Source organism: Cydia amplana, chromosome 26 (genome assembly GCF_948474715.1).
Source record: "Cydia amplana chromosome 26, ilCydAmpl1.1, whole genome shotgun sequence".
Classification (NCBI taxonomy): domain Eukaryota; kingdom Metazoa; phylum Arthropoda; class Insecta; order Lepidoptera; family Tortricidae; genus Cydia; species Cydia amplana.
This window is the reverse complement of record NC_086094.1, coordinates 5,059,217-5,074,097: the sequence shown is the minus strand read 5'-3', so window position 1 is coordinate 5,074,097 and position 14,881 is coordinate 5,059,217. Positions and strand designations below refer to the sequence as shown.

The window sequence follows — 14,881 nt, the reverse complement described above, 5'->3', positions numbered from 1 at the left end:
TATTACCAGTATCAAGCATATTGATATTAAAATCTCCAAGTAAAATTACATAGTCATGTTTGGAAAAGTGAGTTATGGACTCTGTCAGGGAATCAAAAAATAAGTCAACATTCACCCAGTTCGGACGATACGCTGTACCTACAATAAAACTACGGCGATTAAGTGTCATAGATAACCACATTTGTTCCACATTTGCAACTGGGTGGGTAGACCGGCGCGCGCGCACACCGTGTTTGATGTAAAAACTTACCCCGCCGCCGCGGCCGCCGCGCATAGCATTGGGTCGCGGAGCGTTGATAAATTTATATCCGGGGACTACCGGCGCTCGTTTTTCCTGGCCCTGTCTGATCCACGATTCGTTGATTGCGACTATGTCTGCCTCATATTTATCCATTGCAATTAGAAAGTCATCGTGTCCAGTTGTAAGAGATCCCGCGTTAAAGAGACCTAATTTAAGAAATTTAGTTTTAGTACCCATCCCTAATAGTCACATTAAACATTGTTTGGCTGGTATAGTAATAAGATAGCGTACAACGCGGTAGCATAACCTCAAATACTGATTCAATATTCGGAATAGATAGTAATGTGTGTATAATCGTGTGGATGTGGTGATATATGTGTTTAAAGTAATTAAAAGTGTTGTATAGTGCATTACATGTGTTATTGTAACGGCAAAATATAGTGTACAATCCCTTGGAGCGTATTTGGTGACCCACAACAATTGCTATTACTGCAACGCACTCAAGAAACAAATTCAAAACAAGCCAGCGATAATACCAATTAATATAAGATTTACAATTAATAAAAATATGAAATCTGTCTACATACAACAAAAATACCAAAAATAGAGTATCCAATCGAAAAGCGGTAATTAATGAGTGCCTATATAGTGTTTCAACGAGTGCTAAAAAGTCTAATGATAAATCAAAGCTTTTATACATGAGATCAAATATCGAGTGTACCAAAAACACGGCTCAAATCCAGCTCTGTTTGTATGCGATGTCGCGGAGATTCCGAGCCAGGACGTTGACGCACGTAAATCCTACCATCGCGAGTCCATACATATCGCCAGCCGTAGTGTTCCTTGAGCTGCCTTGCCTTCTGGAATAGTCTTCGGTTGAAGTGAGTCAGCCGCTCGTTGACATAAAAGCGGCAGTTATGACCAGGCAGGCCGGTGCCCTCCGTAGTGACTCCGCGACGTACCCGTGCCGCCTGCAGCAGCTGGTCGCGCACGGCGCGGCGCGCCAGCCGCACCACCAGTGGCCGCGGGCGGGACGGCGCACCCTGGACACCCTCGTTCAGCTGCGCGGCACGACCCACGCGTGTCGCGTCGACGATGTCGTGCTCCGAGAGAGTGACCCCAAGTTTCTGGCCGAGAGTAGTGACTATGTGCACCGTATTCTCTCCGTTTTGTTCAGGTACGCTAGATATTTCTAAATCGTTTAACAACAGATCCTGATCTCTATTATTTATGTCCGTTCTCAATTGGACAATGGTGTCCAGAAGTGACTTGTCCGTGTTATGACTTTCATTACTATTTGAGGTGTCGTTTTCAAGCTTTTCTACGCGAGCACATAAATTATCGATTCGCCCATCACATTTATCGATCTTTGTAGTCAGGTTTGTCATAGTCGTACGAAGGGCCTGGATTTCGTAACTCATTGCACGCATTTCTTGACGAAAAAGACGAAATTCTGTCACCAACTGCTGAATATCGCTGCCACCGGTAGTGTCCAACAAAGCTCCATACCTGGTGGTGTCGTTTAAACCTTGACTGTCAGTATAGGACATGTCCATGACCGAGCTGTCGAGCATGCAGGCCCCAGCTTCACGGGGGCAGGTGGCCCCCCTGTGCACAGTAACATTGGCGTTGTCGCCGCGCACCGGTGTATTAGTATTGTCTAACCTAGGTTCGGAGCTTTTGCACTCAACACACTTCCACGAATACTTTTGTGCGGGTCCCATTAAAAGTCTTATAAAAGTCATTAGAATAATTTGTACAAAGAAGACAGTAAGATTTTTGGCAGTTATGACAGTTCAAAAATCTCTCATCGCCTAAGTTGTTGAAACATCCCGCACAGGCTGCCATTGCAAAGTGTGACTTATGCGTCAGTAATAAAGTCCTATTTCTGGTGATTGTCTCTCGCACACTGTTTATGCGCGAGCGCAGGTGTTAACAGCTGATTGGCTGACAGCGGTCAGCTGATCCGCACGAATATAAGTCCGGTTCGGCAACTATACGTCGATTTTAAACTATAATTTCTTTTAACACGTTAATGTTTATACACCAAACACTATTTATTTAGTTTACCACTAATGTTAGTTATATATTTTTCACTGCTTGTGGGCTGCAAAGCTACTTTTGTAATTTTAATAGGAAATTAACACGGAGCTATTTAAAAGTACGTTTGACAGTTCTGACGTACGTCACGTAATCATACACATACAGTATACATTACTTACCATGCGTACGGACATACGCCTGACATAAACCTGTCTATTTATATAGTCATGATTTTTGGTAACATAACAGGTAAACCAGGACAACCAGGAGATATTGATGAAACCGACATCGAAAAAATGAAAAAGAGGATCATCAAATCAGAAACTGAGGAAGACGACGAGGAGACCGAGGAGAAAAGGGAGAGACGCATCAAGAAACAGATAGACGAAGAGGAAGATTATGAGGATTACGAGGACAGCAATGGTGAATGTCACAAAACACGCCGCCCTGACGCTGACCAACCAGGCGGCTCCCCACAACGACCAAGCAAGCCTGACCAACCAAGCAAGCCTGACCAACAAGGCGGCTCCCCACAACGACCAAGCAAGCCTGAACAACCAAGCAAGCCTGAACAACCAGGCGCCTCCCCACAACGACCAAGCAAGCCTGACCAACCAAGCACGCCTGAACAAACAGGCGGCTCTCCACAACGACCAAGGAAGCCTGACCAACCAAGCAAGCCTGACCAACTAAGCACGCGTGACCAACCAAGCAAGCCTGACCAACCAAGCACGCCTGAACAACCAAGCACGCCTGAACAACCAGGCGGCTCTCCACAACGTCCAAGCAAGCCTGACCAACCAAGCAGGCCTGAACAACCAGGCGACTCCCCACAACGACCAAGCAAGCCTGACCAACCAAGTAAGCCTGACCAACCAGGCGGCTCCCCACAACGACCAAGCAAGCCTGACCAACCAAGCAAGCCTGACCAACCAAGCACGCCTGAACAACCAGGCGGCTCCCCACAACGACCAAGGAAGCCTGACCAACCAAGCACGCCTGAACAACCAGGCGGCTTTCCACAACGACCGAGCAAGCCTGACCAACCAAGCAGGCCTGAACAACCAAGCTGGCCTGAACAACCAGGCGGCTCTCCACAACGACCAAGGAAGCCTGACCAACCAAGCAAGCCTGACCAACCAAGCAAGCCTGACCAACCAAGCACGCCTGAACAACCAGGCAGCTCTCCACAACGGCCAAGCAAGCCTGACCAACCAAGCAAGCCTGACCAACCAAGCACGCCTGCACAACCAGGCGGCTTCCCACAACGACCAAGCAAGCCTGACCAACCAAGTAAGCCTGACCAACCAGGCGGCTCCCCACAACGGCCAAGCAAGCCTGACCAACCAAGCAAGCCTGACCAACCAACCACACCTGAACAACCAGGCGGCTCCCCACAACGACCAAGGAAGCCTGACCAACCAAGCAAGCCTGACCAACCAAGCACGCCTGAACAACCAGGCGGCTCCCCACAACGACCAAGCAAGCCTGACCAACCAAGCACGCCTGACCATCCAAGCACGCCTGGCCAACCAAGCAAGCCTGAACAACCAGGCGGCTCCCCACAACGACCAAGGAAGCCTGACCAACCAAGCAAGCCTGACAAGCCTGACCAACCAAGCAATCCTGAACAACCAGGCGGCTCCCCAAAACGACCAAGGAAGCCTGACCAACCAAGCAAGCCTGACCAACCAAGCACGCCTCAACAACCAGGCGGCTCCCCACAACGACCAAGGAAGCCTGACCAACCAAGCAAGCCTGAACAACGAGGCGGCTCCCCACAACGACCAAGGAAGCCTGACCAACCAAGCAAGCCTGACAAGCCTGACCAACCAAGCACGCCTGAACAACCAGGCGGCTCCCCACAACGACCAACCAAGCCTGACAAGCCTCACCAACCAAGCAAGCCTGAACAACCAGGTGGCTCCCCACAACGACCAACCAAGCCTGACCAACCAAGCAAGCCTGACCAACCAAGCACGCCTGAACAACCAGGCGGCTCCCCACAACGACCAACCAAGCCTGACCAACCAAGCAAGCCTGACCAACCAACCACACCTGAACAACCAGGCGGCTCCCCACAACGACCAAGGAAGCCTGACCAACCAAGCAAGCCTGACCAACCAAGCACGCCTGAACAACCAGGCGGCTCCCCACAACGACCAAGCAAGCCTGACCAACCAAGCACGCCTGACCAACCAAGCACGCCTGGCCAACCAAGCAAGCCTGAACAACCAGGCGGCTCCCCACAACGACCAAGGAAGCCTGACCAACCAAGCACGGCTGAACAACCAGGCGGCTCCCCACAACGACCAACCAAACCTGACCAACCAAGCAAGCCTGACAAGCCTGACCAACCAACCACACCTGAACAACCAGGCGGCTCGCCACAACGACCAAGGAAGCCTGACCAACCAAGCAAGCCTGACCAACCAAGCACGCCTGAACAACCAGGCGGCTCCCCACAACGACCAAGCAAGCCTGACCAACCAAGCACGCCTGACCAACCAAGCACGCCTGGCCAACCAAGCAAGCCTGAACAACCAGGCGGCTCCCCACAAAGACCAAGGAAGCCTGACCAACCAAGCAAGCCTGACAAGCCTGACCAACCAAGCACGCCTGAGCAACCAGGCGGCTCCCCACAACGACCAAGGAAGCCTGACCAACCAAGCAAGCCTGACAAGTCTGACCAACCAAGCACGCCTGAACAACCAGGCGGCTCCCCACAACGACCAAGCAAGCCTGACCAACCAAGCTCGCCTGGCCAACCAAGCAATCCTGAACAACCAGGCGGCTCCCCACAACGACCAAGCAAGCCTGACAAGCCTGACCAACCAAGCAATCCTGAACAACCAGGCGGCTCCCCACAACGACCAAGGAAGCCTGACCAACCAAGCAAGCCTGACCAACCAAGCACGCCTGAACAACCAGGCGGCTCCCCACAACGACCAAGGAAGCCTGACCAACCAAGCAAGCCTGACAAGTCTGACCAACCAAGCACGCCTGAACAATCAGGCGGCTCCCCACAACGACCAAGCAAGCCTGATCAACCAAGCAATCCTGAACAACCAGGCGGCTCCCCACAACGACCAAGGAAGCCTGACCAACCAAGCAAGCCTGACCAACCAAGCACGCCTGAACAACCAGGCGGCTCCCCACAACGACCAAGGAAGCCTGACCAACCAAGCAAGCCTGACAAGTCTGACCAACCAAGCACGCCTGAACAACCAGGCGGCTCCCCACAACGACCAAGCAAGCCTGATCAACCAAGCAAGCCTGACCAACCAAGCTCGCCTGGCCAACCCAGCAATCCTGAACAACCAGGCGGCTCCCCACAACATCCAAGCAAGCCTGACCAACCAAGCAAGCCTGAACAACGAGGCGGCTCCCCACAACGACCAAGGAAGCCTGACCAACCAAGCACGCCTGAACAACCAGGCGGCTCCCCACAACGACCAACCAAGCCTGACCAACCAAGCAAGCCTGACAAGCCTGACCAACCAAGCAAGCCTGAACAACCAGGTGGCTCCCCACAACGACCAAGGAAGCCTGACCAACCAAGCAAGCCTGACAAGCCTGACCAACCAAGCACGCCTGAACAACCAGGCGGCTCCCCACAACGACCAACCAAGCCTGACCAACCAAGCAAGCCTGACCAACCAAGCACGCCTGGCCAACCAAGCAAGCCTCAACAACCAGGCGGATCCCCACAACGACCAAGGAAGCCTGACCAACCAAGCAAGCCTGACCAACCAAGCACGCCTGAACAACCAGGCGGCTCCCCACAACGACCAAGCAAGCCTGACCAACCAACCAAGCCTGAACAACCAAGCAAGCCTGAACAACCAGGCGGCTCCCCACAACGACCAAGGAAGCCTGACCAACCAAGCAAGCCTGAACAACCAACCAAGCCTGACCAACCAAGCACTCCTGAACAACCAGGCGATTCCCCACAACGACAAAGCAAGCCTGACCAACCAAGCAAGCCTGACAAGCCTGACCAACCAAGCACGCCTGAACAACCAGGCGGCTTCCCACAACGACCAAGGAAGCCTGACCAACCAAGCAGGCCTGAACAACCAGGCGGCTTCCCACCACGACCAAGGAAGCCTGACCAACCAAGCAAGCCTGACAAGCCTGACCAACCAAGCACGCCTGAACAACCAGGCGGCTCCCCACAACGACCAAGCAAGCCTGACCAACCAAGCAAGCCTGAACAACCAAGCACGCCTGGCCAACCGAGCAAGCCTGACCAACCAAGCACGCCTGAACAACCAGGTAGCACCCCACAACAACCAAGCAAGCCTGAACTACCAGGACAGCGAGGACAACCAGGTCAACCAGAAAAATCTGTTGATACTGACGAAACCGACATCGAAAAGAAAAAGAAGATAAGCAAATCAGAAACGGATGATGAGGAAACCGAGGAGGAAAGAGAGCTCCGCATCAAGAAGAAGAAGGAATCAGAACAAGAGGAGGAGACTGAGGAAGAAAGTGAGCTCCGTATCAAGAGGAAGAAGGAATCAGAACAAGAGGAGGAGACTGAGGAAGTAAGAGAGCTCCGCATAAAGAAGAGAAAGGAATCAGAACAAGAGGAGAAGACTCAGGATGAAAGAGAGCTCCGCATAAAGAAGAGGAAGGAATCAGAACAAGAGGAGGAGACTCAGGAAGAAAGAGAGCTCCGCATAAAGAAGAAGAAGGAATCAGAACAAGAGGAGGAGACTCAGGATGAAAGAGAGCTCCGCATAAAGAAGAAGAAGGAATCAGAACAAGAGGAGGAGACTCAGGATGAAAGAGAGCTCCACATAAATAAGAAGAAGGAATCAGAACAAGAGGAGGAGACTCAGGATGAAAGAGAGCTCCGCATAAAGAAGAAGAAGGAATCAGAACAAGAGGAGGAGACTCAGGATGAAAGAGAGCTCCGCATAAAGAAGAAGAAGGAATCAGAACAAGAGGAGGAGACTCAGGAAGAAAGAGTGCTCCGCATAAAGAAGAAGAAGGAATCAGAACAAGAGGAGGAGACTCAGGAAGAGAGAGTGCTCCGCATAAAGAAGAAGAAGGAATCAGAACAAGAGGAGGAGACTCAGGAAGAAAGAGAGCTCCGCATCAAGAAGAAGAAGGAATCAGAACAAGAGGAGGAGACTCAGGAAGAAAGAGAGCTCCGCATCAAGAAGAAGAAGGAATCAGAACAAGAGGAGACTTTGGAAGAAAGAGAGCTCCGCATAAAGAAGAAGGAATCAGAACAAGAGGAGGAGACTCAGGAAGAAAGAGAGCTCCGCATAAAGAAGAAGAAGGAATCAGAACAAGAGGAGACTTTGGAAGAAAGAGAGCTCCGCATAAATAAGAAGGAATCAGAACAAGAGGAGGAGACTCAGGAAGAAAGAGAGCTCCGCATCAAGAAGAAGAAGGAATCAGAACAAGAGGAGACTGAGGAAGAAAGAGAGCTCCGCATGAAGAACAAGAAGGAATCAGAACAAGAGGAGACTGAGGAAGAAAGAGAGTTCCGCATCAAGAGGAAGAAGGAATCAGAAGACAAGGAGGTGATCTCGGAACAGTTCGCTTCAGGTAATTAATTAGGCACATTCATAAATAAAGTGTGGGCGTGTCAGAACTTCAGAGCTCCAACGCACGACTTGAGTTTACTACTTACGAACGATTATTAAATCACTACATAGTATAAAACAAAGTCCCGATGTCTGTCCAGTCTGTCTGTCCCTATGTATGCTTAGAGCCTTAGATCTTTAAAACTACGCAGCGGAATTTGATGTGGTTTTTTTTTAATAGATAGAGTGATTCAAGAGGAAGGTTTATTAAATGTATAATTTATTAATCCGTGCGTAGCCGGGGCGGGACGCTAGTATTTTATAAAAATAAAAGTAAACTGGAAAAAACGATTTAGGTAGGTACTTACATCTACTTATGGGAAAAGCTCCAAATTTTGGAACCGTGTCTTTAATCGACTCAATATTTACTCATTATTTTATAGCAATGTCACAAATTAAGTAGTAGTAGTATGATGTACACATGGTAAACTTGAAGTTTAGATAATTGTAGCCTGAACTTGTTCGGACTAGTCGGACTACGTTAGCCTTGAAGTGTAGCCTGGACTTGTTCGGACTACGTTAGTAATTTAGTCGAGTAGCGAGTATTTTAGTTAATAAAAGTGTCTGAACACCAAAAATTTACTCGACTATAAAATCGTTCCTTTAGCATTAGAAAGAACCCCACAGAAGTAAGCGTGCAGTTATTATCAGACTGTTTAATTGTTAATAATAATGGAAATATGTAATGTAGCGTGGTCATAGGTACTTATAATTTACTTCAAAATACCGCAAAAATTGTCCAATTTAGAACCACAAGGTTAATCGAACTTCGGCGAAGTTCTTACTAAAGGATGACCCACGTTGGCCACGTGAGACCGGGCCGTGGAACTACAATTTTGCAAATTTTATTTCAGGCAAGAAACCAGTGGCGCCCGGGGCTCCGGCGGCGCCCGCGGCCCCAGTCGACGGCAAGAAGGGAGGCAAGCTAGCGCTCCAGAAGGGCACTAAAGGTAAGGCCTGAAGCACTAACAGGCCCACAGACTATGTATTCTTCTATGGTTTCCTAAGGATACCATACTTGACAGACATATTATAAATAGACGGAGCTAAACGAAAGTGACGACCGCGCGAAATCACCTTTTCCTACAAACGTGGTCCTCATTTTCCTCCCTGGATTACATCCAGAGACAAAATTTAACAGAGTTTATACATAAGCGGCTGCTGACTTAATCAGTTGACTATCAACGTTTGTCCTCTCTATGGCATAACGACAGATAGGCACAAACGATTATCATCAACTGATTAACTTAGCAGACGTTTAGGAATAACACCGTTAGTTTTTATGTACGTGTCTTCGTTAACTCGTAAATCTGATCAGAGAAATGTGCCACAAAGCCTCTGCTGCCTTTCGACATCGTTGGTGGCTTAGGTACTGTTTAGGCCTCCATATTAATGATTTCTCAATTGTTCCAGATATCTTGCACGCCTTAGAAACCAATATGAACCTGAAGATCCTCATCCTGCCCAACGGCGCTCACGGCAAGAACTGTTTCTGCACCTGCGACAACACCGCACCGCCTAAAATCATTCCTATGGCGGCTCTGCCCGCGCAGGTCGCAAAAGTTACCGCTAAAAATAACTAAAACCATAGACAAAATATAAACTCATTGGTCAAATTCAGTCCCGCTTTACACATTCCTGCATTCGAGTAATAAACTAATCAAAAATGGGAAAACCGGCATCTTACCTGTAGGTAGACATAACGAAAGTTTTTAACGATTTGAATTTTTCAACATTTTTCTATGAGTTTTATCATAAGTACAACTTTTAAGATGTAAAAGCTTAAAAAAAACTTAAAAACCGTTTATTTTATGAGGTCCACAGGAAAGACGCATAAACTTGAATCATACTTTAAAAGTTTTTGACTCAAACGCAATAAATATTGTAAAGAATTCATTTTATTTTCCCGCCATTTGCGCGAGTGTGTAAATGCGGAGTTAGTGTCGCGGATACTAGTATTAAGGCAATTAAAAACAAAGCCCTGTATTTTTTTTATACCTTATTTATCCGCGGCAAAGAAAATTGCCATGACTTATTGTTGGAAAAGTCGGACCATAAAGTATACTACGATTAATAAAATCAATAACTATGAATATGATTGTGATCCTCTATTTTTATACGCTTATATATTGTATACGCTATAGACGGCTATAGTAATTAAATATGATGTAATAAACGATAATGATTATTAGTTATTTATTTGATATGCAAGTTTTTTTTCGTTAAGGTGCAAATGAGTGGTTAATACCACTAGATTCTCAATTTCTATCGCTCGTCGTATTTCTAAAATTAGCATTTCGCCGTTTTCCACCGATTTTCGAGTGACGAAATCGAGCGATTGAAATTTAAAAATCGCCCCCCAGTCTAGTTTCATTTATTGCTCCTGTTATAGGCAACACCCTGTGGTATAAATTATAAAGTGACATAGAAATCATATATATTAAAGAAAACCGGCCAAGTGCGAGTCGGGCTCGCGCACGGAGAGTTCCGCACCATCAACAAAAAACCGGCCAAGTGCGAGTCGGACTCGCGCACGGAGGGTTCCGCACCATCAACAAAAAATAGAGCAAAACAAGCAAAAAAACGGTCACCCATCCAAGTACTGATTCCGCCCGACGTTGCTTAACTTCGGTCATAAATCACGTTTGTTGTATGGGAGCCACACTTAAATCTTTATTTTATTCTGTTTTTAGTATTTGTTTTTATAGCGGCAACAGAAATACATCATCTGTGAAAATTTCAACTGTCTAGCTATCACGGTTCGTGAGATACAGCCTGGTGACAGACGGACGGACGGACAGCGAAGTCTTAGTAATAGGGTCCCGTTTTTACCCTTTGGGTACGGAACCCTAAAAATAGAGCAAAACAAGCAAAAAAACGGTCACCCATCCAAGTAATGACCCCGCCCGACGTTGCTTAACTTCGGTCAAAAATCACGTTTGTTGTATGGGAGCCCCACTTAAATCTTTATTTTATTCTGTTTTTAGTATTTGTTGTTATAGCGGCAACAGAAATACATCATCTGTGAAAATTTCAACTGTCTAGCTATCACGGTTCGTGAGATACAGCCTGGTGACAGACGGACGGACGGACAGCAGAGTCTTAGTAATAGGGTCCCGTTTTTACCCTTTGGGTACGGAACCCTAAAAAAGTGATGAAACCCTCGAGTGGTGCAGGCCGAATTGTACCGTCTTTCTTTAGCAATCCGGGCTAACGCCTTGAACCCCTATATAATATAGGCCACCTCGGCATCCGCGAGCGGCGGCGGGGGGCGAGGTGGCCTAGATCACCTCACTTTTACCACAGAATAAATAATAGTACTAAGTACAGAAGACTCACTCTCTAACAAAACGCGTCTATTACGATCAGCACAGATATGGCCGCTAGGTGGCGACAGCGCCACGCGCGGTTTATGGCTTTCCCCAAAATTGGGGCCGGAACGGATGTACTTTTAGCTACCTGTAGCAAAGCGACGAAATCGCGGAGTGAGACACGCCTGCTTTTACCACCTATCTTGGGGCTAATTGAAGTAGGTACAGTCAGCAGCAATAGTTTCTAAGCGGGCCAGGTATCTATAATTTGTTCGTCTTCCCCATACATTAAATTAGAACATAACTTGACCGAATCAATTATTAAAATTGCTAATATACAAGACGTGAAAGTAAAAAACCGGCCAAGTGCGAGTCGGACTCGCGTTCTAAGGGTTCCGTACATTACACAATTTTTAACAATGTATTTTTTCATGTGAAACGTGAGTGAAATGTATATAAGAAACCCGTAGGGATAGCATCAAAAACTAAGTAATTAAGTCCGACTCACGCTTGACTGCACATTTCTAATATTAGGTTTTCCTGTCATCGATAGGTTAAAAACTATTTTGTGTTTTTTTCAAAATTTTAGCACAATAGTTTCGGAGATACATTTTCCATGTGTTTAAATGACTATTCATTGACCAATCAAGCTACCATGTAGATTCACAGGGTCAACCAGCAAAAAACGCGAGCGCAGCGAGCGCGATTTTTTTTGTGCCAAAATTGTGAAAGCGTGTTAAAAGGGCCGGGCCGGGCCTAAAAATTTCCGGGAAAATGCGAGGTCGAAGCCGTGCTTCAGGATAAGCTCAGCTAGAGCATAGACGCCAACCAATGTCCATTGTATTAAAAAGTGAGACCGCAGGCCGAGCTTGGCGCAGCGAGGTCAAAGGCTAAGCTGAAGAAGAGGAGATTTGGAAGACAAACCAAAAATTTTGGTAAAAAGTGAGGCTGAAGGTCGAGCTCAGAAATCTCCACATTACTGAACAAGCCCGAAACGTACTTATAACCAGTGCGGTGAGCTTTCATGCGAGGCAAATGCCAAGCTTCTGAAACAAATATTTATATTTGTTAAAAATTAAGTGACGCCGAAGGTCGAGCTGTAAGAAAGCAGCGCTCTAACACGAACCAATCGTCAAATATTACTCAACAATAATATGTGTCATATGTACAAGAGTTACTCGGAGGGCAAAGTTCCATTGATGAGGTTTTAGGCCCTCGGGAGCCTGAAATTCAAGCTCTACATTACAGACTTTAAAAGCTATAAAATAACATAATTTACATAATCATCTAATGATTGTGTGTCTGAGAAACTGATATTGGACATAAGGTAAAAGTAGGTACCATAAAACATTTTTTTTTTAATTTTGGCCATATGAAACGTAGAAATGTAGGTATATTATTATTTACCAAGTCCAGCCCCCTAATACTAAAATAACTATGATTTTTAAACCGGGACAATTTTCTTATCGGCCGGGACGCCGGGACACCGTGCTTCAAACCGGGACATGTCCCGGCGTACCGGGACGTATGGCCCTGCGTTAGGTTCATCTTCATACCATACACTACATACTCGTATCTGGGGGCACGGCAGTGCCCCCGCCAAGACGAGCAAAGCGAAGCGCAAGGGCACTACCTACCTTTTCTCGAAACGCTTCGTCGTTTTGTCCTAACTATTTATCCCAAAATTACCAAAAAATAATTTGAGTTACTCACAATGAGCTCTTTCATTTGATATGTAACAAGATAATATATAGTTTGAAAAAATTTATTTTTTAAGGTTCCCATTCTCCCCCCCCCCAAAGTGGCTCCCATGTTTAAAATTCATTTGTTTGCGTTACATGTCCGTCTTTGAGTCACAAACTTGCATATGTGTACCAATTTTCACCTTAATTGGTCCAGTAGTTTCCTAGGAAACATTTAAAAAAACCCGTAGGGGTAGGGTCAAAGACTAAGTAATTAAGTTCGACTCACGCTTGACTGCACATTTCTAATAGGCAGGGGTCGGACAAAAAGAGCCGATGACGTAAAAATGACGTAATCTTGCACACAGGATGATGTTTGAGTTTGTATTTAAACTTCCGTGTGACATGTAGTAACAAAGTAGTATTAATGAAGTAACAAAATAATCGTACTTAAATAAATCCATGGAATTAATAATACAGGTGGTAGGGTGATGTAGTGAATAAAATAAATTTCTTCGTTGGTATATCTTGATTACAGCAAGGGCAGTATACGTGTTTGTCACGTACCTCCAAAAACGGAAAATTGCCACAATATTCGAGTACAGATGACATTTTAGAGCGTTTTCTTATACATTAGTAAATATACATTTTAGCTAAATATAACCGTGAAGATACAATAGCTAAACAATAACGAAGTCAATTTATTGTTCATCTGATTGACAATGTGTCAGTCAAAAACGTACGTACTCATTTCAAGTGGCGATATCGTTTAATAAAGAGGTTGATAAATGATAAGTGATAATTGTTTATGAAAATCAAAAATACTATTTGAAATCATCCTATAAGTGGTTTGACGTCATCCGCACTTTTTGTCCGACCCCTGCTAATAGGTTTTCCTGTCATCTATAGGTAAAGAACTATTTTGTGTATTTTTTTCAAAATTTTAGACCCAGTAGTTTCGGAGATAAGGGGGGGGGATGGTCATTTTTTGCCTATTTTCTTGAATAACCGCTAAACTATTTATCCTAAAATTATAAAAAAAATACATTTGAGATTCTTACAATGAGCTCTTTCATTTGATATGTAACACGATATAGTTAGAAAAACTTTATTTTTTAATTTTCTCATTTACCCCCCAAAAATGGCCTCCATATTTAAAATTCATTTATTTACGTTACACGTCCATCTTTGGGTCACAAACCTACATATGTGTACCAAATTTCAACTTAATTGGTCCAGTAGTTTCGGAGAACGGACAGACAGACAGACGAGTGATCCTATTAGGGTTCCGTTTTTTCCTTTTGAGGTACGGAACCCTAAAAACTGGTTATAGAACCATTCGCTTCGTTCAGGATTCAATGTACGCCCTCGCCGCTAAATATGTCATTTTGCTCCCTAGTGACACAATTTTCTATTTGGTTATCTCAGAAAACGCAATAACAATAAAAAGTTGACTGACCTACATAAAGGATTGAAATGGAACGGCCCGACCTTTCGATATCAGATAAGCTCAAAGTAACCTTCAAGTTATTCGAACGCAAACAATTATCAGACAAATTACGTGATTCATGTCACTAGAGGTACATACAGGGTGTTTAACTCTATTGGGGAAGAGAGGGGAACCTCATATCATCGCAATATATCGTGGCAATAAACATTATTTTATTTTTATTTTTTTATATCGTCAGGTGACAAGCAAAACTCAAGCTAACTACCATCACAAGTTCATAACCATATTAGTACTAAAAGAAGGTTGATTTTTATTTCAATATTTTTTAGTAATTAGTGAGTTTTGCTTGTCACCAGAACCCGTACCATGAGTCACTGACAGTGTCAAACTGACGCTATCGAGAACGTAATTTACTTTCTATACATCTCGTTCGCACTAATATGCGAGTACGACGAGCGAGATGTATAGAAAGTAAATTACGTTCTCGATAGCGTTTATGTCAGTGCCAAACTGATAGTAGCCGTACTGACGATATATACGACAGGTACCGC

The 14,881-nt window shown here is 45.6% G+C and overlaps 2 protein-coding genes across 2 annotated transcripts; one reads left to right on the top strand and one right to left on the bottom strand.

Moving 5' to 3' along the window:
• Positions 1-879: 879 nt before the first annotated feature.
• On the bottom strand, positions 880-1,965 carry LOC134660064 (uncharacterized). The gene has a single exon (XM_063515764.1). The coding sequence runs from the start codon at positions 1,963-1,965 to the stop codon at positions 946-948; it is 1,020 nt and encodes a 339-aa protein (XP_063371834.1). The 3' UTR covers positions 880-945.
• Positions 1,966-2,511: 546 nt separating this feature from the next.
• LOC134660063 (trichohyalin-like) lies at positions 2,512-9,480 on the top strand. The gene is made up of 4 exons (XM_063515763.1): positions 2,512-2,707; positions 6,563-7,849; positions 8,742-8,837; positions 9,301-9,480. Exons 1-4 carry the CDS (start codon positions 2,512-2,514, stop codon positions 9,468-9,470), a joined length of 1,749 nt encoding a protein of 582 aa, XP_063371833.1. The 3' UTR covers positions 9,471-9,480.
• The last annotated feature ends 5,401 nt before the right edge of the window (positions 9,481-14,881 follow it).